Here is a 22,381-nt window from a genome sequence, read left to right as displayed (position 1 = left end):
TGTCAGATCTTGCTGTGAGATGTTACTCCACTCTTCCACCAAAGCATTCACAAGTTCTCGATCACGTCTGGGGGGGGACACATGGTAATTTTCCACTGCAAGGACGATCAGCTGTCCTTCCTGTCTCCCTGTAGCACTGTCTTAGGTGTCTTACGTTACAGACATTGTAGTTTATTGCTCTGGACACATCTGCAGTCCTCATGTCTCCCTGCAGCAGGCCTGTGGCATGTTCACGCAGGTGAGCAGGAACACTAGACATCTGTCTTCTGGTGTTTTTCAGAGTCAGTAGAAAGGTCTCTTTAGGTTCCTAACTTATTGTAACTGTTACCTTAATTGCCTAACACCTGTAAATTGTTCGTGTCTTAAGGACTGTTCCACAGGTGCATGTGCAATAAGTGGTTATGTTTCATTGAACAAGCATGAAAAACCTTGTTTAAACTCTTTCCAATAAAGATCTGTAAAGCCTATTTGGATTTTTTTTGCCGAGTATATATGTATATATAGGTGCATCTAAAAAATTAGAATATGGAAAAGTTAAATATTTTAAGCCTTTTTTTATTATTTTAATCTTGATTATGGCTTACAGCTCATGGAAATAAAAAATCCAGTATCTGAAAATATCAGATTAAAGAATTTATAATACAGAAATGTCGCAGTGTTGCATTCCTAGTGTCAAGCCGCTCCTGAACCAGGGACAACTTCTGAAGCGTCTTTCCTAGTGTAAGGAGAAAAAGAACTGGACCGTTGCTCAATGGTCCAAAGTCCTCTTTTCAGATGAAAGTAAATTTTACATTTCATTTGGAAAGCAAGGTCCCAGAGTCTGTAGTAGAGTGGAGAGGCACAGAATTTAAGTTGCTTGAAGTCCAGTGTGAAGTTTCTACAGTCAGTGATGATTTGGGGTTTCATGTCATCTGTTGGTGTTGGTCCACTGTGTTTTCTCAAGTCGAGAGTCAATGCGGCGTCTACCAGGAGATTTTAGACATTCTGCCAAGATTTATGGAGATGATTTCCTTTCCAGCAGGACTTGGCACCTGCCCACAGTGCCAAACTACTAGTAACTGGTTTGCTGACCATGGTATTACTGTGCTTGATGTGCCAGCCAACTCGCCTGACCTGAACCCCATAGAGAATCTATGAGAGACACCAGACCCAACAATACAGACGAGCTGAAGGCCGCTCTCAAAGCAACCTGGGCTTCCATAACACCTCAGCAGTGCCACAGGCTGATTGCATCCATGCCTCACCGCATTGATGCATTAATTCGTGCAAATGGATTAAAGCCCTGACCAAGTATCGAGTGCATAAATTAACATATTTTTCAGAAAGTCGACATTTCTGTATTATAAATTCTTTATTCTAATATTTTGAGATACTGGATTTTTTATTTCCATGAGCTGTAATTATCAAGAGTAAAACAAAAAAGGCTTGAATGTTAATAGTTAATAGTAATATGTTAATAGTAACTAATATGTTAATAATAGTATCACGGAACATATAGGTTTTTAAATGAAACATGAAACAGTACTTTTCTGCTGCTTATTTGTTAGCAATCCTACATATGAAGTGTCATGATGTGATATTTTCACCATATTGCCCATCCCTATTTTATATATTTTTATTATATTTTATATATTATACACAAGGAGTAATTACAGGCAAATGAACTTCATCACTCTACCTAAGTGATGAGATAAGAGTGGTGAGAGTGGCAAGAGTGCAGTTGGCAGGAATGGCTTAATTAAATTGTAACAAACAGCAATAAAGAAATTAATACAGAAGTGATAAAACAAAAGCACTGTGTGTCTGTAGCAGCACCTGCATATGCATTCATCAGTAGACGTGCATATGGCTCTGTGCTTCATTTCACTGCGTGTGTTCCCAAATATTGTTTCATTGTGGATTGTTTTGGTGTGTGTCTTGAATGTGTTTTCTAGTTGCTCGGTACATGCTGCATGAACATACCATGCTGTATACTATGTGTGCATGTGTGTGCTGGTAAGCGGTGTCACAGAAAGCTCTTCATTCTCTGCCACCCACTCGCTGAACTCCCACACACTTGCACACGCATTTCACCATCACCACACACAGAGCTTTTCTGCCATACCTCTGGCTCTGTTTGTTCCTGCTGCATTTATCTTACTCGCTCTTATTCCTCCTATTCCCATTCCTCTTATTTTCTGCCCTGAAAATGCAACCCCTCCACCCCCCAAAAAATCAGATACAATTTAGACATCTCAGGAGCAGCAGAAACTCTCTCTCTCGTACTCTCGCTCACTCTCTTTCTCTCTTGCTCTCTCTCTTTTTTTCACACGCATGCACATGCACAGCCATAAACATACTGACACGTATAATAACGCACCCACAAGCAGCCTCATCATGTGCCTTATGAAAGGAATTGATCACTGCTTGTTCAGATCATCGCTACTATTCAGACCTCTCAATGCCTCTGACTCACACTGGCACATAGTAACACATTAAACAAACCGCCATTACCCTTCCCTGCACCATGCAGCACAACTATTATGCACCATTCCTTTTCTTGTCTCCAGGCGTATACTGGAATTTACCCCTGCAATGTTTGTGATATAGTCTTCAGGATAATCAACTGAACACTAATTATCCTTAATGGGCTTTGAAATGCTTGAAAGGCTTTTCACAAAGCATGCATTATCATTTTTCTGCTCATGAATTTAGCAAGGAACAAATGTATCAGTTGCTTTGCTTCTTGAATCTGTTAATTAGTCGTTAATTTACCCAGTGTTTTATTACTATTGTACAGTATAACTACATTGTATTTGGTTGTGGTTGTGCAGTGAAAATATGGCCACGTTCCACAGTCTTGCATTAACGCCTGTATATGTATGTCTGTCTGTCTAGGATGTGTCTGTAATCAACTTATTTGTTCTGTATTTCAGAAGCTCGTCACACCACCCTGAGAAAACAGCAACGCTGATACGGATCATCAGATTCCAAAGCCAACCAATCGGCATTCAAAAGGATTGAAAATTGGGATTTCAGTGTAGTTTTTACTGTTTACATGCATCAAATGTTTCTAAAGGTTCCTTTTTCTTGCTGAAGACGTGGCTCAACAAATTTGTTGTCACACCCAAACCGAGTGCTGATTTCAAATAAAGTGAGGTTCTTCAGACAATTCAAGTGAGAGAACCAACATTTGAACAGAAAGAACATTTTCTTTTTCAGTTTTCCCAATTTCATTTCAAATAAGTGAAATAAGTGTTTACTTTATTTACTTATTTACTTATTTATTTATTTATTTATTTATTTATTTCTTACATTTTTAAATAAGCAGTACGCAATTCAACAGCAGATATCTGTAAACTACTAAGTAAGGAATTACTATGTGTAAATTGTTTTAGTAAGAAATAGTTGATTTCTTAGAGATAAAGGGATTCATATGTTTTATTTCATCCACACCATTGCACTCCTTCGCACAAATAGTAGAAGCACCATTTTTTAAATAAGCAGATAAAATGTTTGCTGCTCTGCTCTGAGCAGAAAAGCATTGGTTAGATGTCCAGTGAGAAAAGCCTTTAAAGGGCTGCGCAGTCAAAATGATTCCCCATCACACTGACCTTAACCATTCCAAAGATTTCACCACCATAAGTAGTCCTCTAAAGACGTAAACCTATATTAGTGTTAGATTATTAATATTATCTCAACAATATAGTTGCTTCTTAAACTGTTTTAAATGATTAAAAGAAAATTGCATTCAGGGAGTATTACGGGTCAGGGAAATTCCTAATGACTTAAGTGCCACTGTTGACTATAAAGAGTGCCCAAATTGTATAGAAGTCATACAGAAGACAAAAAAGACAGTGCGTTAGTTTACATTTTTATGGTGTTTACAGTTGCCATTTGCTTCTAAGCAAAATCATCTTAATAAGTGCCAAAACAAGGAGAATATATTATATACTAAGTTGTGCTAAATGGACATGCATACATTTATTATATAACTAAAAAGCCTTTTAAAAGCATAACTCTACCTAACTAGTGTTTGTTTAATAAAGGAAGCCATTTTATTCTTGAGACATAAACCAACTTTAGTTTCTTCTAAAGCAAAATTTTAAGATAAGGTGAGAAGTGAGTGTCTCTCAGTTTACTTTGCCTCAAGGGAGAACCATTAGGCCAGTTGCTTAGGCTTCCTATGTTCTGTTGAAGAATTGAGGGTCTGAGTTTCCCTGGAGTCTGAGACTACATTATCATCACTGCCACCCTCCACCCGCCCCGTATTTTCTCCCAGAACACTGCACAGTTACAGACGTTTATACAAACGTTTTATGTTGGAAACTCATGACTTACATTTTTACATGCGTTGTTAAGGACTGGGGTTTTAAAGGAGGATTCTGCACTGAACAGTGGGTTGAGTCAGCAAGGGAAAATAGTAGTTTTAGTCACATAAAGATGATGGCCACCTCAGGAGCCCGAACGCGTGTCATCCTCCTCTTCCTGTTAATCGCTGCTCCACTTAACACGTCCTCAGCCAGTGTGTCGGATCCCTCTGAAACCAGAAATGCACCGATCAGACCTACCAGCACCCCGACCGCCAGCCCCAGGCCCAGTAGCCGGGGATTCTTACTACTGCAGTCCAGAGGTGGAGGAAATGGGAGAGGAAATGGGCGAGGGAAGGGGTCGACGGGATGGCTAGAGACACCGCCCAGACCCCAGGCTCAAGTCATGCTTTCTAAAAATAACACAGCCGATGCCCTGGGACCTCCGCTCGGAGCGGCACAGGTGGCCCCACCTCCACGCAGACTGGTGGAAGTGGATGTGTGCCGTGGTTACTATGATGTAATGGGCCAGTATGATCTTACCTTCAACTGCTCTAAGGACGACTTTATCTACTGCTGCGGTACATGTCACTACCGCTTCTGCTGCCCAGACCGCACCCGGCGCCTTGACCAGAACATCTGCCATAATTACCACTCGCCAGTATGGGCCAACACACCACCACCAGGGACTAAACCGCCCCATCATCTCACTGACCCTGACCTCAGTCGCATCGAACAGAGCAACAATACCATATATGTCATTGGTGGAGTAATCTCATTCACTGTTGCTGTGGCTGTGGCCATCAAGGTGGCCTTTAACAAGGCCTCACGGCAGGCACGCAACAGGGAGCTCAATATGCCCAGGTAAGAAAAGACAGCTATATTTAATTTAAGGGCTCAGTGATCAAGTCAACATACCTGTAATCTGAACGGTTTACTTTCTCTCTTCCTTTGAACGTCTGTCTGTGCTCTCAGAGCTCTGGTGGACATGCTGCGCCACCAATCTAGCCCAGTCCAACAGGGAGAAAGAAACAACAGTGTCGCCCTGGGCAGTGGAGGTGGAGGAGGAGGAGGAGGAGAGGGCACTCTTGGACGGCCTCCTAAGAACCTGTACCCTACTTTGCAGAGCAAAGACAACCGATGTGAGACAACTGACCAGATGATTTCTTTCTTTTGAAAAGATTGATCTTTTTCAGTTACTTATTTGAGAAGATACAGTAATTTAATGAGATCTTTTAGTACTTAATGAGTTAGTTCTATGTATTCCATTATATTCTTATATAGTCTTGTGTTGAGTCATGAATCAGAAGCTCGTCATGCACAAAGAATGATCTTTATTGCTATGGATGTGGCAAGAATTCTGTAATGCAACACAGAGTCTTTACAAGCAATCACTTACAGGGAACAGATGCTCATGGCATCAGTCATCTCAGCAGCAGTATTTCACCCGGGGTGTTCACAATGAGGGGGCACTCCCAAAACAGATGAAGTCGTGCCAACTGTTCTAATTATTATGCTCTGTGTTGTCAAGAGTTTAGGTTTTGGTAACTTAAAAGCTTTTCATGAATAGGTTTAATCCTTGTGTAAAACTTTAACAAAAATGTTGCAAATTTTAAAAATAAATGAAAATATAATAATTTCAGTATACCAGTATTACACAGTGTAAGTATGCAGTCATTTATTTAGACAAATCAATGATAAATCAGTAGAGCCATTAACTGTATTACAAAATGTAATGATACAAAATTACCCAGAGATTGCTTATCTTGCATGCACCCTTTCTCACATGTCGTGGTTTACACTGTTTTAGTGGGAAATCTGCAGCATAACTTCATCCATACCTCAGGTTCCAGCCCCAAACACAGTGCCACCATTGGTAAGTCAACTCAAATCTGTACTTTTATACTCCATTCTATAATGCTTAAAGGAATTAGTTTATGTGCATGTGAAAAAAACAAAACTACAACATAAAAATGTAATAATTAAGTCTGTGCATACATAAATGCATGTTTTGCTATTTATTAGCCTGTCAACTAAAATAGGTATGCTGCTGTCCACAGAGCGTGCACCACGGATGAACAACATGCAGATGACCGCTGGTGGAACACTAAAACCCAATAAGCACACTAACGCTATGAAGCCTCAGCCCTCGTTTCACCACTCGCTTCATAACCTGGCTCAGCTCCCTCCCTCATATGAGGCTGCCATGAAGCCTGAGCTCAACAGATACTCTTCCCTAAAACGGCTGGGTGAGTCTATTGGAGCATCCTCACTAAATGCTCTAGGCTGTTCTATTGTACTGTGGGACACTTAAGTGTAGGACAACTGGACATAACTCTACAAGTTTGCTTAAAACTATATACACACGGCTTCACTTAAGTGAGTATCAGAGTTCGCTGAGAAAATTGTCAGGGAACTCTAAATATTTGTGAAGGCCATTTTAATGATGCCAGATTACAGCATGGAGGCCTCATTTTAGCAATAAGTGCATCTAGACATCAGGTATGATGTGGAGATTCAGAAATAGCAGCAAAACTAGAGGACAACAGAATTAGGCAGATACAATTAAACAACTGTAAGACATCAAGAGATACAGCTTGGGTTTCTATGAGTGATCACACTAAGGTTAATATATTCATATGATATTAATTCATAGTATATTAATCCAAAGTATCTGGATTTCAAAAGATAGTCTTTCATCACTCAGTGAAATCATGAGTTTTAAAGTAACAGATATAATGTTAAACTAGTTTCTGATGTACCAGTGTGTGTAAGGTGTAGGTATATTAATATAATGACACAAATTTTACTGTGGGAAGCACAAGTGGCTCAGCAGGTAGCATTTCCACCTCACAGCTTCAAGGTCTATCCTGAACTCAGGTTACTGTATGTCCAGATTTTCACAGGTTCTTTGGTTTCCACCCACCTCCCAAAAATACACCAGTCGGTGGACTGGCTGTGCTAAATTGCCCCTAGTGTGAACACAGTGTGAACAAGTGTGTGAGTGTGTGGGCGCATGGCACGCTGCAATGGACTTTCATTCAGGGCATATTCCCGCATCACATGTTCCTATGATAGGCTCTGGATCCACAGTGACACTGATCAGAATATAGTGGTTACTGAAGATGAACAAATGATTTTACTGTGTGTGTTATTGGTGTTATCATGACCTATACCATTTCCATAGGTCAAGAACATTTCAAAATAACAAAACATATATCAAGGTATAAATCAATATCCAGCAGTGTTTAGTTTTTGTTTTTTTTAATGAGATTTTGGTTGTTCCCAAAAGAGTTCCCAAAATGTTTAGCCAGGTAAGTTTTATACAACCAGCTATACAATACGAAAAGTGTGATTTTTCATCATGATTACATTTTAGGCTGTTGCCTCTAGATACCATCCATTGTTATTTTATTAATCGATTAAATGCTACAATTACACTAAAAATATGTATTACTTTATTGGGCACCACAATTTAGCACAGAGAATAAAGTAAATAAGTTATACACAAACAGACAGACAAATATTACACTAGGCTTTTATTGTGTATACAACACAACAATAAATCAAACAATTTTTTATTAATACATTAGGCATTATAATTTTTAAAATATTGTTTGTTAATGGTACAAATAACCAATTCTGATTGTCTCTACATGAGTAAACTCTTGAAAACATCTGCTCTTTTCCCCAACCACAGAAAAAGGAGGTCTGGAAGAATATTCAGGATACTGCACCACTAAACGGAGACCCAACAATGCCCCTCCTTCCTTCCACTCATCACAGCACCACTTGCCTTGGGGTGGTGACTATACAATAGGGGGGAGAGGCACACTCCCCACCCATGCCACCCGTCCCCGCATACCTCACCCTCAGTCTGCCCCAAGCCATACCCCTAACCCCTATCCCTTGGAGCCTAAAGAATCCAAGCCCAACCAGAACTACGACACCCTTTCCAAACCTCCTCGCCGAGTCAAATCAACAGATCAGCTGCTTGCCCTTGGGGATGGCAACACCTTATCACGGCTCTCCAAGAACCAGCAGCACCAGTACTACAAGGCCATGAATGCTGCAGCAGCAAAACAGCAAAACTCCAATGCCCAGAACACCCTGCGCAAATCTAAGGAGAGGCTGCTGATGTCACCTGATCATCTAGAGGAGGAAGTGGGCATGGGTGGAGTCGATTATGGAGGTGGTGGGGGTGGTATGAGCATGGGCATGGGCGACTACACAGTGGGAGGGGGCATGGTGCCCACTCTACCCCGCATGAGCCACCAGAAGGCTCAATCACAGCAGAATGTCTGTGCCACTCCTTCACTTGATCGCCATCACATGATCAAGATGAACTCACACCCGACCTCGGGTCGGGAGCAAGAGCGTAACACAGTTGCCATGTCGGGTCACCTGGGAGGAGGCGGAGCTGGAGGAATGGGATGGAACGAAATGCAAGGAACCGGGGTTGTCATGGGCACAGGAACACTAGGAGGTCATAGCGCCAGGAGGCTAGCTTTTGCTGCAAAGAGGCAAAATACTATTGAGCAACTACACTTCATCCCCGGAGGAGGAGGGAGCAGTGGAGGCGGGGTGGCCTCAAACCAGGGCGTTCGGACGGGGAGCAAAAATGAAGTGACTGTGTGAAGAGAGGATGGAGGGGATTGAGAGAGAGTTAAGGAAAACGGAGGATTTGGAGGGTGAGTTTCAGGGTGCGATGAGTGGGAAGGTAATGGAGGGATTAAGGAAGAAAGAATAAGTGAGTGGGCCGGCAAGGGAGTGAAAAGTGTAAAGGAGAGTGTAAAAGGAGTGGGAGGATTGTATAGGTAAGAGAAAGAATGAAAACAGGACATAGAAAGGGAGAGCAGATGAAGAAAAAACGTATAGAGAGAATGAGGACATGAAAGGAAAAATAACAGATGGAGAAGTAGAGGAAATCACAAGGGAAATAGAAGCTGTAAATACAGAGAGAACACAATGGTCTTGCAGACATGTTTAAAACTTTAAAGTTGTTGTTTTATTCTCTTTGTAAAATTTCAGCCATAATTACAGTATAGTAATTTTCTTAATAAGTTTGATGATAGCCACCTTAGAAAACATTGTCAAAAATGAATATTGTACATGAAGAGACTGGGTAACCAGGTGAAGAAAGATAAATTCATGTCACTGTGTCATGTTTTTTTTTTTTTTTTTTTTTTTTTACTGGATATTACATGACATTTAATGCCACTATAGAGCCATATGTTCAAGTGATGTCCAATGGAACATTCATCTTATCAAAAAAGAAAAGAAAGGAAGAAAGGAAAGAAGAAAAACTGATGGAAACATTGCACGCCATTTGCTTACATCAGAGGATCCCTTCAAACCAGAAATGGGTTGATCCAATAGTTGGATTGTTGCTGCTGCTACAGATCGTAAACAGAAGTGTGTATTAATACAAACACATCAGGATACTGACAAACTGTCAAGTACAAAAGGAGTTCAACAAAAATGTGGGATATCAGAGCTACTGTCACAAAACAAGAGAATATATGGTGATGAGATGGTGATGTCACAAAAACAAGTTGATCCAAAAATGATTGCTATGATTAAAAAAAAAGACTTTTTTTTGCATAGAGTAAGGGAAACTAAACTGCATCAGCTTTAGGATAGCCCCATGATTATTGTTGCCTTTTTCATACACATCAAACTTTGCATCACAATTTCTGGAAGAATTGCTTGTGGATTTACTAGATGAAGACTGCTTTGTTGGAGCTAGTTTTGATAAAGTTCACAGAAATCAATATCTGTGTGGAGTAAGATAAAACCAATAATTTTCATTTTGTTCTTTCGACCCAAAAATCCCAATGAAGAGGGTAGTTATCTTCTTCAAAAGCCATTCTGATTGGGCAACGTAGCCCAGGCCAGAGGGGGAGGGAAAGTGATATAGCTGACAATCATCGACTTTCACCAACTGAAATGAACTCATTAATGATCAATGGCACTTTGTTTGGATTCTAAGCCAACGGTTTCTTCCATGTTCAAGTGCAGGGACTTCACAAGAACATTTTGCCTTGGCTGAAGGACGTTGGCCAAGAATTCGAAAGAATACTAAAACAGAGTTCTGTAAGGATGTGCACACATTTGTGCCATTATAAGCTCTACATATGCTGTATGTATTGTTGAAAAGTTTTTATTTATATGGATGCCTCAAACTGTTAAATGTGGCTTAGATGAAGAAAACAGGAGTCCAGATGTTCACAGTTTTATATAGAGAGAGGTTTGTTAAGGGTCATTTATGTTCATTAGGCAGCACAGCACAGTAAATGTTGGCAAGGTTGGCCAACATCAGAATTCAGCTCAGGTGTGCACAGACACTTAGATGAGCTTACTAACAAACTTGCTGGGTTGCTGTTGAAATCTCCCTAAAGCCATGTGTCTGCGCTGTTAAAGTGATGACTGAACATGGGGAGAGTACAAGTCATCTCACACAGTTGATCTGCTTTCATCCAGAAATGGACAGAGCGTCACACCCAATATCATAATCAATAATGCTTATCAATATTAAGGGCTATACTACATGTGTGTCAGTGGTAGATTGCCTAGGCACAGTTTATTAATTGTTATTTAAAAGGTGATGAGAACACTGATGACAGTAATCATTAATGTACACAGACTGAGATATTAATCCTGTGAAGCAAAGGAAAGCAGTGAGGTAATGACCTCAGGCTAGCCTACAGGACAGGCTACGGTGTAAACCATTTTAGTTCTCATACATTTCTAAAAGTTTGCAGCAAGTAATGGTAAACATTTTAGTATTAGATAGTTAGTTATTTCAAATGTATTTCTCCCAGTAAAAGTAGTTTGGAGTAAATCGCCTAGTAATTTTTGAGGCAGAGAAGTGAAAGAAGTTCTTCATGTGGTGGCTGTAGACTACATTCACTTATTTCTGACAGAAATTAAAATGGATCTTGATGCGTTACAAACAAAACCTAGAGACAATCTTCCTACAGACTCTCTTATACATACGTGTTTGTTATTGTCATTAATATGACAGTTAATATTATGGTTATTGGTGATATTTTTTCTTGCTGTTTATTCTCTATTAACTCTATTAACATCTTAACATTATGATGGTGATATTTTCTTCTGTGGTTTTAGTGTTAACTTGTTTTTAGGTATCTATATTTCTCATTCAATTATTTTGCATTATAAGTACAAAATACAAGCACAAATACAGGCACTCATTCTTTACCAATCCTCAGTGCATCCTGATGAGTGCACTGAAACATTCCTTAGCGTGATGTCATAGTGTGACCATCATAAAGAAGCTTGCCAGTGTCATTGGGGCAATGACATCCCAATGGGTTGATATGATGTCATAGTGTGTATGTAAATGAATAATAGGTTGATTTGAATTAAATTTCAGCTGTTTGAATGTTTATTTCAGGGAATATTAGAATAGCTAAATTGATTTAGCATTTTTTTTTTGGTCTTAAAAAGTCTGTAGCAATGTCTGTTCAGTTTTGTACCCACAAGCCATAACTGTAAGTTTTTATGAGATGTTTAAACTTAAAACTGCAAAGAACAAGATAACCATCAGTTGTACTGACATAGGCCTTCAACATTTTTATGTCAAGTATAATCAAAATAACATTAAATGTATGCTTATAAAGCTTACACATTTCAAAGAAGAAGCTCCAGGTAGAATATTTTTTCTCTTCAGAAATATTCTATCAAGTACTTACGCTTAAAATAAATAAATAAAATAATGAAATTTCAAACATTTAATTACACTAGAGCACGTGCAGAAAACAGTCAAACTAGATGATGCATTTCCCTGAAAATAACCCAATTTAATCATTTACATGGGAATAAAAATATTCTCCCACACTGAATAGCTTTAAACGTACCTTTGTAAAAGAGTGTAACACAAAAGCAACAGAATAGAGGTTTGGTCAAAAGTGAAATATTTTACTCACTGAAATGCCCAGATCACACTATTATTTTATTCAGCACTTTGTTATATATATATATATATATATATATATATATATATATATATATATATATATATATATATATATATCCCTCTTCGATAACACATAAGGCAAATATGATTGTTTACCTTTGTAAAATAAAGTCAACTGATGAAAACTGTCTTTGAGATTACTGTCTTTAAAAAGCACACATTGGGAAACATTTACACGACACAGTTTGTATGTTTGTGTGCCACTTCAGCAGACACCAGTCAGTATTCACTGTCCACCTGGACACACGCGCTGCCAAAAAAAAAAAAAAAAAAACCCCAACAAACCCGAGGCAGCCATTTTGATGCGGACATGGGCTTTTACTTTCAGCTGTCACGCAGTAATAAAATGGCCACTGCTTGTTCACATCCCACGGTGTCAAAGTCTATCCGGTTACGGCGCGGAAAAAAAAAAAACCCCACCGCAAACTTATAAACGCGCAAGAAGAACCCCGAGATGTCTCGTCTTTAATCAACGCCGTAAACATTAGTTTGACAGCTTGCTAGCGCGCTACATGACTAGCAGCCAGCTCCGAGATAGCAGCGAGACCTCACCACCACCTTCAGCCAAAGTTTAGCGAACAAAACGGTTTCAAAAACAAAAAACAATATTATTACAGTACGATTACGATTAAAAATAAACAAATAGCGACGGAATGAAACGCCGACTAACTATAAACATATTGCGCACTTGTATCAACCGGAAATATTCTCAAACCCGGAAACGCCTGGTGGCGCTCACACGTCATTCGTTCCTTTCACAAAAAAAAAAAAAAAAAAAAAAAAAAGCATAGCGGGTCTTAAATATTTTAGTCGACAAATAAGTGAAAACATGCATCGCTTAAAACCAGCCTTGGTGTCGTTTAAAATAGAACAAACCTACGCTAATCACGTTTAGCACTTAAAATAAGAGACAAAGAGCGTGTGTGAAGGAGGCAAGGTTGCGGTGAACATAAGGTCTAGCTATCTGGCTAACGATTGGAAAACAGCACGCAGAACAAGGGGGCATATGAGCAAGAGGGGCAGGGTGGGAGAGTGTAGCAGGCCCCGTTCATCTCTTTCCCAATCTAAAAGATGGATGCATAGGTAAAAAAGGCCTGTTTTATTGTCTCGACTTTTATTTCGTAACGACGCGTTTGTTATCGGCGTTTCAGCGACGTGTTGCTCCTGTGTATAAATCCATGCTTGCAGATGTTTAGTTGCGCATCATGTACTGATGACATAGCAGGCTATGTCCCTTCTCTAGCTGAATATGTGCTATTAGCCAGCTGTTTTGCATGCTAACGACATGTTAACTACGGCGGCGGTTTTCTTCCGAGTGTTGCGCAGCCGTAAATTCTCGCGCTGTAACGTGTTGTAGTAACGGTACTGTCATGCATGTGAGCGCTCGGTTAAGTCGGTTTCTTTGCTCCGCGTTGCGTGTCCAAACGGACATTTTCCTTTTGTGTGACACAGAGAGGTATCGGCAGATGTAATAATTAGTTGAAATTCACACCTTTCCCCGCTAACGGCTCGCGCGGCTCCTCAGCATCATTTTTATTCTGCACAATGCGAGCGGCACGCGACGTGTAAAGGAAACATTAATGTGCGAGAATAAGTGCAACTTTTGGAATTGCCTTTTTGCTTGCATTTGATTGCATTGCGAAATTTAGCTGATATGCAATTGCACTTTTTTTTTTCTTTCTTCACGTGACCCTCCGCAAAAGCCTTACGCAAATGGTAAACATATCGGTTAGAGGTGTTATATAGACTGCGATGTGCTTTATTGAATAAACCATCCCCAAATTTTTACATTCTTGTGAAATATGATTTTTATTTATTTTTATTATTATTTTTTTTTTTTACTGTGTTTACACAAGGCAATATATTTTATCCTATTAAGGCAAGATAAAAAACCAAACAGTATTCAAAGCATACCTTTATTTTGGGTTATCAACGGGTTTATGTAATTAAAGTTTTTTTGTTTGTTTGTTTATTTATACATATATATACGTGTGTGTGTGTGTGTCTGTTGTTGCAAAATGGTATGGGCAACAGCTTCATACAATATGAGATGTAATAAGCTGATGAGTGCCTATCATTCTAAAGTCACTTTTGTATTATATTACAAACATTATTTGCATTAAACATATTTAATAAAGAATACGCCATATTATGATTATTGTACACATGAAACAATGCACAAAAATCAGTATATGGTTCACTGATTCTCAGGTTTTGCAAAACCACTGCCACTGTTTCTGTGTTTGTTGTCACATGCAGAGTTTATGGATGGGGCTCTCAACTCCACTTGCAAGCCTTGTATAGATTTTCCTGTTTTTCTGCTCTATCGTACCAAATCCAGCGTATCAGCTACTTATCGAGCCTACATTAGTTAAATTAGGCTTGTAGGGGCAGGGGGAAAAATGAAACCACACAGAGCAGTGGGAAGCTAGGGGCCTGTGAAATCAGTCGACTTCGCACATTTACATTTATATTCGCTCTTTTTCTGTCTCGCAGTGAGAAGAGGCGTGGTGTGGAGAAACGTCCCATGCATCTGAGAGTAATTTCTTCAACAATGGAAAAGATGCCAAGAATATTTGCTGAAACTTGGAAAAGGAATTCTATATCACTTGGGCTTGAATGGATTAAACATTAGCAGGCTTTGACTGTCATGAACTAACACATGGCACTTGGAGAAATCTATCCATATCTAGGATGGTAATGAACTCAAGTATGTAACCAAGAAAAGTCTTATCTAGTCATCTTGGTTTTGTTTCATAACAAAAGCATCAATAAGCACTTTCAAAATGTGAAAATAAAGTGTCACCATATGTGATTTACACATCTTCTCATTTACATTACATAAAAGAGCAAGTCAAATCCATTAACGTTAATGACGGACTGACCAATGTGCAATTCAAGGAAAACATTACTGACAAGGATACTGATGAAAGAAAAGAACCGAAAAGAAAGACAGCTTCTTAACCACAGTCAATGACTCGAGTAACCGTCAAGCACTAAACCACAGAACTGTTAAAGACTCAAAAATCAAATCCAGCCTTTGAATTGTGTGTTGCAGAACTTTGGAATATCACTATCCATACCGAAAACCCATTCTACGCTGCAGCATCTGCTTGGCACAACTGGCTATAAAGTGGGAACAGTTGGTGATTGTCAGCTAACTGCAGATCAGTTCAAAGCAGGCCATACACAAGGGTGAGTTGAAACAGGTTAGAGAAACAACAGTGATTGTCATTGTAACACCTCATCTGGCAATTTTAGTGTGATTGTTGTTACTGCTCCTAGAGCAGAAGGTGTTGCCATTGCACACCCATGTTTCAGTAACTGGGAAATGTTCCAATTTGGAAAATACAATGTGGACATCATAGAGATGCTGAGTGGACACCAAGCCCATCAGTTCAAAGGTCTTGGATTAGAGCGACAACTACAACACCAGCAGCAAGTGCAGCTTCACCAGCACCAGTTGCAACAGCAACAGCAGCAGCAAGTAGAAACCTCTGGGGCTATTTTGTCTGGACTTGGCTTAGGCCCATTGCAAGGATCTAGAAGCAGTGCCTTTTCTGATTCTGCATCAATTTTTGCAAAAATGAGTGCACCCCCTCCTCCTCTACAGCAACAGTCACTGTCTTCATCTTCACAAAGTTCAAGGAAGTCAAGCAAAATGTCTGGGAGCAGTAGCAGTGGAGGAAGTCACGTGAGTGGGTATCCTCAGTTTTTGCGTTCATTTCATCCAGCTGAGGCAGCCCTTGCACAAGAACAGCTACATCCCGGAGTTGGGAGATTTGACCATTTTTCAGGCAGTAGTGGAAGTGGAGGAAGTGCAGGAGGAATTGGAGGACTAGTATCATCTGTTCCACCTCCACCTCCCCCATTACATCCTGGCCTATCTGTTCCCCAAGCATCCCCTGGACCATCCTCCTCTTCCCCATCTCCTTCAAGTTCTAGCTCCAACAACCCTTCCAGCACTAGTGCAGTAACTTCCCTTGGTCACCAATTGACAGGAGCTCAGTCTGATGCACGGAGCTTGCATCAACAGTTTAGTTGTATGCTAGCTGCTAATCAGTATTTTCTCTCCGGAGTACCAGCCAATTCCAGCCTAGAGCAATTTTTGGTACAGCAAGGAAGCCACAACCATCTAGGTCTTGAATCAAATTCAGGTCTTGCTCCGCCCCCTGCGCTACACTCCTCACACACACATAGCCACTCAACCACCTTGCCCCAGCCACAGCAGCCACCACCACAACAACAACAGCTGCCCACTCACACTCTGTCACACCCCCATCCACATCACCCTCTTCATTCCTCATCTCAACCTTCCTCATTAAGCAGTTTTGACTTTCAAGGGATCCCTGTCCTCTCCTCAAACCAGCTAGCATCTCTGATGCAACAGGAACCTGGTTTACCACTTCCTCTGCCTTTACATTTGTCCCTCTCCAAGGATGAAGGTAAAGTAGACAGTGCAATAGGAGGAAGTGGAGGAGGCAGGAGAAAGAAAGCAATGGCTGGGTACTTGCCTCAGCGGAAGACTGATGGCAGCAGTAACACTAGCAGCAGCAATAGTCATGGCTCTGCAAATCATAACTCCAGCAGTAGTAGCACTTCAGGGGGTCTTAGCCAAGATGCTACACCTGGCCTTGGTGGAGGTGGCCGTGTTGGTATGTCAGGACTTGGTAGAGATCCTCCTTCCCACCTAACCCCCCCATCTTCCTCTTCAGTTGTGTCATCATCCTCTTCCTCTGCTCCCACTTCTACATCCGCATCAGTTCTCGTGACGAACAGTTCTAAACATGACAATCATAGCTCCATGCACCCTCGTTCATCTCACCATGAACCCGAACCACTTTATCATTGTGGAGAGTGCGGAAAAACTTTCACTCACCTATCCAGCCTGCGCAGGCACTTACGCAGTCATGAGTTGACCGCTGCAGGCACAGCAGGCACAAGAAGTAACGTTGTAAATCCTGTTTTGCATCCTGCTGATCCAAGTATTCCTCACTCAACCCAGGATAGTTCAGCATCATCCTTATGCCAAAGTCCTGACAAGACGTTCCATTGCTCAGATTGTGGAAAAGGATTTAAAAAAAAGGGACACCTGCTTCAGCATGGTGTAATCCACTCTGGTGCGCGACCATTTGCCTGCAGTACTTGTAGCCGTGCTTTTAATCGGCGTGAGTCCCTCACCCGTCATGAAAAGATACATGAAGAGAAGCCTTTTCGTTGTCCAGCTTGTGGCCGCTGTTTCCGTGAGAGTACCTCTTTGTTGAACCATGCAGCCTCAGGCACATGTGGCAAATCAGGCAGAGGACCAAGACCGAAGAGTGATAGTAGCAACTCTATAGTTGGTGGCAAGAACAGTAAGACAGGGGCTTCCAGTGATGGAATGGTAACTAGTGCAGTGGGTGAGTCACATATTTATCTTACAGGATAGTATGTGTGTGCGCCAAATAAAGTTGTGCTGTATGATGTGCTAAGGGGATATTTGTATATTCAGCATTCATACTGTTTGATTTGTCATGCAGGGTCTTACCGGAGTGATGGTTACAATAACTTCAAAGACCAGCGCTCTCAAGGCAACCTTTATGCTGGAACATCCTCATGTGGTGGAGGCATAGGAGGGCCAGCACTACGAAAAGCACCTTTAGCTCCTACACTGCACCCACACCCACAAAGCCAAAACCAGCAGCTTCACCAACAGCACCCACATTTACCCCTCTCTGCTCTGCTGGATGATTCTGAAGATGATGTTACAAGCTCTGTCAATAATGCTATTTCCGCTATCACTGCTGCAGCAGCAAATTGCATGACTGGTGAGCTTAACAATAGTGGTCGAGGAGACGATAGAAGAGATATTATTGGGGGGCTACTCGGAGGTCTTGGACTAGGCACTCTCGGCTCACCCGGTGGTCCGTCTTCAACATCCGGAATGGATAAATCATTTAGAGGTGCTGAAAACCAGGATACCCTGGCACTTCACCAACAATCAATCCAACAGACCCCAGGTGGAAAGCCCAAACGCCCTCGGAAGCCTCGTAAAAAGAAGGAACCTGGGGCAGCAGGTGCAGAGCCTCCCAAAAGACGTCAGTCCTCCCAGAGAACAGCAGGGGGTCTAGGGGACGTTAGACCATATTTGTGCAGCATCTGTGGTCGAGGATTTGCAAGACGAGAAACTCTACGAAGGCATGACCGAATTCACACTGGGGAAAAACCTCATCACTGTACAGTGTGTGGCAAATACTTCAGGGAGGCTTTTCACCTTAGTAAGCATCATACAGTGCATTCTGGAGAGAAAAACTATAAATGTCTTCTTTGTGGAAAGGATTTTGGATATGCCCAGAGCCTTAAGAGACATGGAAAGCTACACCAGAAAGGGGAACTGGAAGAAGTACCTACAACACCTGGAGGAGAAAACCTTAACAATTACCCAGCTCCTGGTGGGAGCATGATCCAAGGTGGTCAAGGTAACTCTTCATTCTATCCATACCCACAAGATGTTAAACCCCATGGGTCAAATCCCCATCCTCCTCCCAGACTTTACACATGTGCTATATGTTGGAAGTCTTTCCGTCATCACTTCCATCTTACTGCACATCATCAAACAGTGCACGAAGGCGGAGGTGACAAGCTGTTTTCTTGTGAAGTGTGTGGGAAGGCCTTTGCATATTCCAACAGCCTTACGAGACACAGGCTGTCTCAGCATGGCCTAACCCGTACTGGTCAAGGAACAGCTCAAGGGAGCTCTAGTGTCACTGGAGAAGACACCAGTGTTGGTGGCTCAGTATCTGAGAGTGAAGCAGCCACAAATGCTTTGCTCCAACTTGCACCAACTGGTGGAAACCAAGGAGAAGAGGATTCTCATGGTGGGGTTCTTCACAGTCATCAGCATGCTCCACCACAACCACAAGCTGGGTACTCACCTCTTTTCTATGATGCCAGTACATCCCTCCCTTCCTCCTCTAATGCCACACCATACTCCCAGCCTCTGCCTTCAAGTTCCTCCCTACAATCCCATCAGCACACAGGGGTAAAAGGTGAGCCCATGTATCAAGCTGGCCAAAGACATACACTCAACCCAAACTTACCTGTCCACCCTCTTGTTCTGTCTCCAGCTGAGCAACATCAGCACCATTCTCTCTCCCATCAGCATCAGGCTAATATCCAGCCACACCACCACCACAGCTTTCCCAGCGAAGAAGAACTAAGACGACGCAAGAAAAAAAAAAAAAGACGGAACGGGAGAGAGAAGATAGGCTACGAATGGGGTCAGACCACAAGAATGGACGGGGTACAGATGGATCTCTCAGCTGGGGAAAGGAAGAGAAATGAGAAGAGAAAGCTTCAGAGAAGAATGAGAAAAACATTTCGTAGAAGGCAACGTAAATTTAGGAAAAAAATGGCTATGCTTTTGAGGATTAGAAGAGGTAGCGGAGGAAGCAGAGTTGTGTATGAACTGAGCCCTTCAGGAGGACTGGAACTATATAGACTGCTCTCATTTCAAGTTCCTCTTAAACGATTCCCTTGTCCCTTTTGTTTTCTCACAACATTTTCACGAAGAGCAGCACTTATGGTCCACATAGCAGCTAGACATTGCCCAAGAGTCAGTTACCCTTCGGGTCGATTAAGATGTGCAGTTTGTGGAAAACAATCTCGCAAATTACTTTCAGCCCTTATTCATAGAAGCTCTCACTTATCCAATAGAGCATTTTCCTGTAAACGCTGTCCTTCTCGTTTCTGGAATGCAGCACTCCTCACAAGACACAAAAGAACTTGTCGGGGAAAACTGACAGAACTGACACGAGGGAGTGCTCTTTGTTTGAAATTGACAACAGGAAAAATCTTTAAAAGAGGAGACAGTAAAGGGAATATTTCAACCCTGCAAATACAATACAGTCACTGAGTGTGCTTCATTTATCTTAATGACTTCAATATGTAGTAGCAAGAAGGACATTGTGTTTTGCATGATAAAAATAGAGACTAAGGCTTGGTATCTGACCATCAGAAGGTCGGTTGATTGCTCTTAGTTTATTCTTTTCTATTTAACTATCATGGGTTCCTCACATAAACCGAACTTCCAAACTGAACTGCTACAAGCAAAATTACAAATGCCTTGCAGATGTCTTTTATAAAGATACCGACTAACAAACCCCAACTCAGTCTGCAAAAGGGTCTTATATAGTTTTGTGTGTTGAACAACATCTTGGCTCCTTCACTGTCATTAGGTGAATTTATAATCATTTTACTAATAAAGTATTTCCCTTAATGGTAATACTCACTGTAAGTCAGCAGTTGCTCTGTAGAATTATTCTGTCGCTGGTATGTATAATGTGTAGTTCACTTAGAACAAGTGTGGGGATTTGATCTTTGTAACAATGCATTAGTAGCATAAGAAGAAAAGAAAGAAGGTATTAGGAAGGTCAGTGTTTTGTTCAAATCTGTGCATGTTGAGCACTGGTCTTAATGTGTTGGATGAATGTTGATTATTGGATGGTTCCATATTACATACAATTGGAAATGTATAAAATGAAATTGAAAAAAAAAATCCCACAATAAGCACTCCTTTTTACTTTCATCTTCATGCTAGAGATTAAGTGAGAGGATCAGAAGGGGTGTGTCCATCTTTGGGGTGAAAACTAGTATGAAGAAGGAAGGATCAGCACTTAAATTGGAAAAGGCTTCCCAAAATAATAATAAATAATAATAATAATAATAATAATAATAATAATAATAATAAAAACCCAACATATGCAGCCCTGTTCATTGAGAGCTACTTGCATGCATTGTTGATTTATTTAACAAACCATAACACAACATCAGAGTATTCCAGAGCATCCGATTTATTGGGATATGTGGGTTATACCTGTATTATGTAGTAGAGTAGGGTGAGAAATAAGTTCTGTTGGAGTAGCTCTCGAGGACCAGGTTTGAAGATACCTTAATAACAATATAATTCAATATCTAAATTTCACTACAATGAGGCAGCAAAGCCTGTTCATTTCGAAATTTTATCTATTGGCATGGTGAAGCTTTTATATGTAGACTCTTAAGGTAGAATTAGGAAGGAACAAGTGTACTGTAATGTAAATTGTGTCAATATTTTATTATTGTTATGATTTTTTTAAACAAAGGTGAAATATGTTTTTATCATAGGTACACTGCAGGTAGTTTGGAATGATAGTGGACGTTATCACTTTCATACCTTAGTTCATGTATTATGTGTCAGACAGTCTGCCCACTTGCCAACTATGAAAGCATCCCTTATACCTTTCTCTTAATTTCTTATGTAGTGAGGCCATACTACCCATAGCTCGTTTTTTTTTTTTTTTTTTTTTTCATAATAATAAGTAAATCAACAAGTATGTTTCTATCACTTTATTTACCTATAATAAGCTGGTTGTTGATGATACCCAAGCATTTAATAAAAATTTAAAAGCTTATGTAGTTGTTCATTCTGTTGTTACTGCATTTTATTTGACTTGTTTTGTTAAAATAATAATATAGGAGAGAGTGCAATTTACCTTTCCAAAACCACAAGAAAGTAAATGTCAATAGGGGTTATCTTTCTAATAGTAATTCCTGCTCACTTCTACAGATCTGACCATATGGGCAACGTTTTATGTTTCATCATGTATGATTATAACACTGATGAATAAGCTTAATGACTTGTGTTATGCCTTACAGTCATGAGCTTTATGACCTTAGTATTATAAGGTTCTATCTCTGCTTCATTCTTAACCCAAATAATACTAAAGTCACAAAATGAAGAATGCTGCTGGGGTTATAGTAGTTCCAGAAGAAATTGCTTGGGGTCCCATTTCTTTCCTCCTTCAACCAATGCCAATGATTTAATGCAGACCTGTTGTAATAGTAGCAATGTTTAGGAAAGTTTTACTACCTGGTAACACATCAGAAGTGACCCGATCATTATTTGCTTTTGAAGCTGCACATCTCGACTTTAACCACAGGATGGCAGAATAAGTGTTTCTCATTTTTATGTTAAATTCCAAGAAAACATGATTGCTTTTCTTTCTATCTGCTTGGAGGAAATTCACTATGGGCTACAAAGCAGTCGTGTGTGCTGCTTTTATTTATTTAT

The 22,381-nt window shown here is 40.6% G+C and overlaps 2 protein-coding genes and 1 long non-coding RNA gene across 5 annotated transcripts; 2 read left to right on the top strand and 1 right to left on the bottom strand.

Moving 5' to 3' along the window:
• Window positions 1–4,245: 4,245 nt before the first annotated feature.
• LOC108266860 (protein shisa-7) lies at window positions 4,246–9,047 on the top strand. Its single transcript, XM_017470669.3, has 5 exons — window positions 4,246–5,153; window positions 5,265–5,431; window positions 6,100–6,165; window positions 6,350–6,538; window positions 7,990–9,047. Exons 1-5 carry the CDS (start codon window positions 4,312–4,314, stop codon window positions 8,925–8,927), a joined length of 2,202 nt encoding a protein of 733 aa, XP_017326158.1. The 5' UTR covers window positions 4,246–4,311; the 3' UTR covers window positions 8,928–9,047.
• Window positions 9,048–9,456: 409 nt separating this feature from the next.
• LOC108266881 (uncharacterized) lies at window positions 9,457–12,621 on the bottom strand. Its single transcript, XR_001812972.3, has 2 exons — window positions 12,388–12,621; window positions 9,457–9,685 (listed from the first exon to the last, which is right to left on the bottom strand). It is a non-coding gene; the product is annotated as an uncharacterized LOC108266881 (long non-coding RNA).
• A 426-nt stretch (window positions 12,622–13,047) lies between these two features.
• Window positions 13,048–21,722, top strand: si:dkeyp-69b9.6 (zinc finger protein 865). Of its 3 annotated transcripts, none has more exons than XR_008396582.1 (3): window positions 13,048–13,374; window positions 14,788–15,486; window positions 17,811–17,949. XR_008396582.1 is itself a non-coding variant. In XM_053681018.1 (3 exons), exons 2-3 carry the CDS (start codon window positions 15,623–15,625, stop codon window positions 20,183–20,185), a joined length of 4,443 nt encoding a protein of 1,480 aa, XP_053536993.1. In that variant the 5' UTR covers window positions 13,048–13,374; window positions 14,788–15,622; the 3' UTR covers window positions 20,186–21,722. The 3 variants fall into 3 exon arrangements, 2 of the variants coding, with proteins under 2 accessions (XP_053536993.1, XP_017326168.1); XM_053681018.1 differs by having other exon boundaries at window positions 14,788–17,690; window positions 17,811–21,722; XM_017470679.3 differs by having other exon boundaries at window positions 14,788–17,952.
• The last annotated feature ends 659 nt before the right edge of the window (window positions 21,723–22,381 follow it).

The sequence above is a fragment of the Ictalurus punctatus genome, chromosome 1 (genome assembly GCF_001660625.3).
Source record: "Ictalurus punctatus breed USDA103 chromosome 1, Coco_2.0, whole genome shotgun sequence".
In the NCBI taxonomy this organism is placed as follows: Eukaryota; Metazoa; Chordata; class Actinopteri; order Siluriformes; family Ictaluridae; genus Ictalurus; species Ictalurus punctatus.
The sequence above is the reverse complement of the archived record's forward strand: the minus strand, read 5'-3'. Positions and strand labels throughout refer to the sequence as shown.

Excerpts from the sequence above, each read along its gene's own strand:
- si:dkeyp-69b9.6 (XM_053681018.1), top strand. The coding sequence starts at position 15,623 with ATGTTCCAATTTGGAAAATACAATGTGGACATCATAGAGATGCTGAGT. Across the intron at positions 17,691-17,810 it reads AATGGTAACTAGTGCAGTGG|GGTCTTACCGGAGTGATGGT; the intron begins GTGAGTCACATA and ends TTTGTCATGCAG.
- LOC108266860 (XM_017470669.3), top strand. The coding sequence starts at position 4,312 with ATGACTTACATTTTTACATGCGTTGTTAAGGACTGGGGTTTTAAAGGA. Across the intron at positions 5,154-5,264 it reads AGGGAGCTCAATATGCCCAG|AGCTCTGGTGGACATGCTGC; the intron begins GTAAGAAAAGAC and ends CTGTGCTCTCAG. Across the intron at positions 6,166-6,349 it reads CAAACACAGTGCCACCATTG|AGCGTGCACCACGGATGAAC; the intron begins GTAAGTCAACTC and ends TGCTGTCCACAG.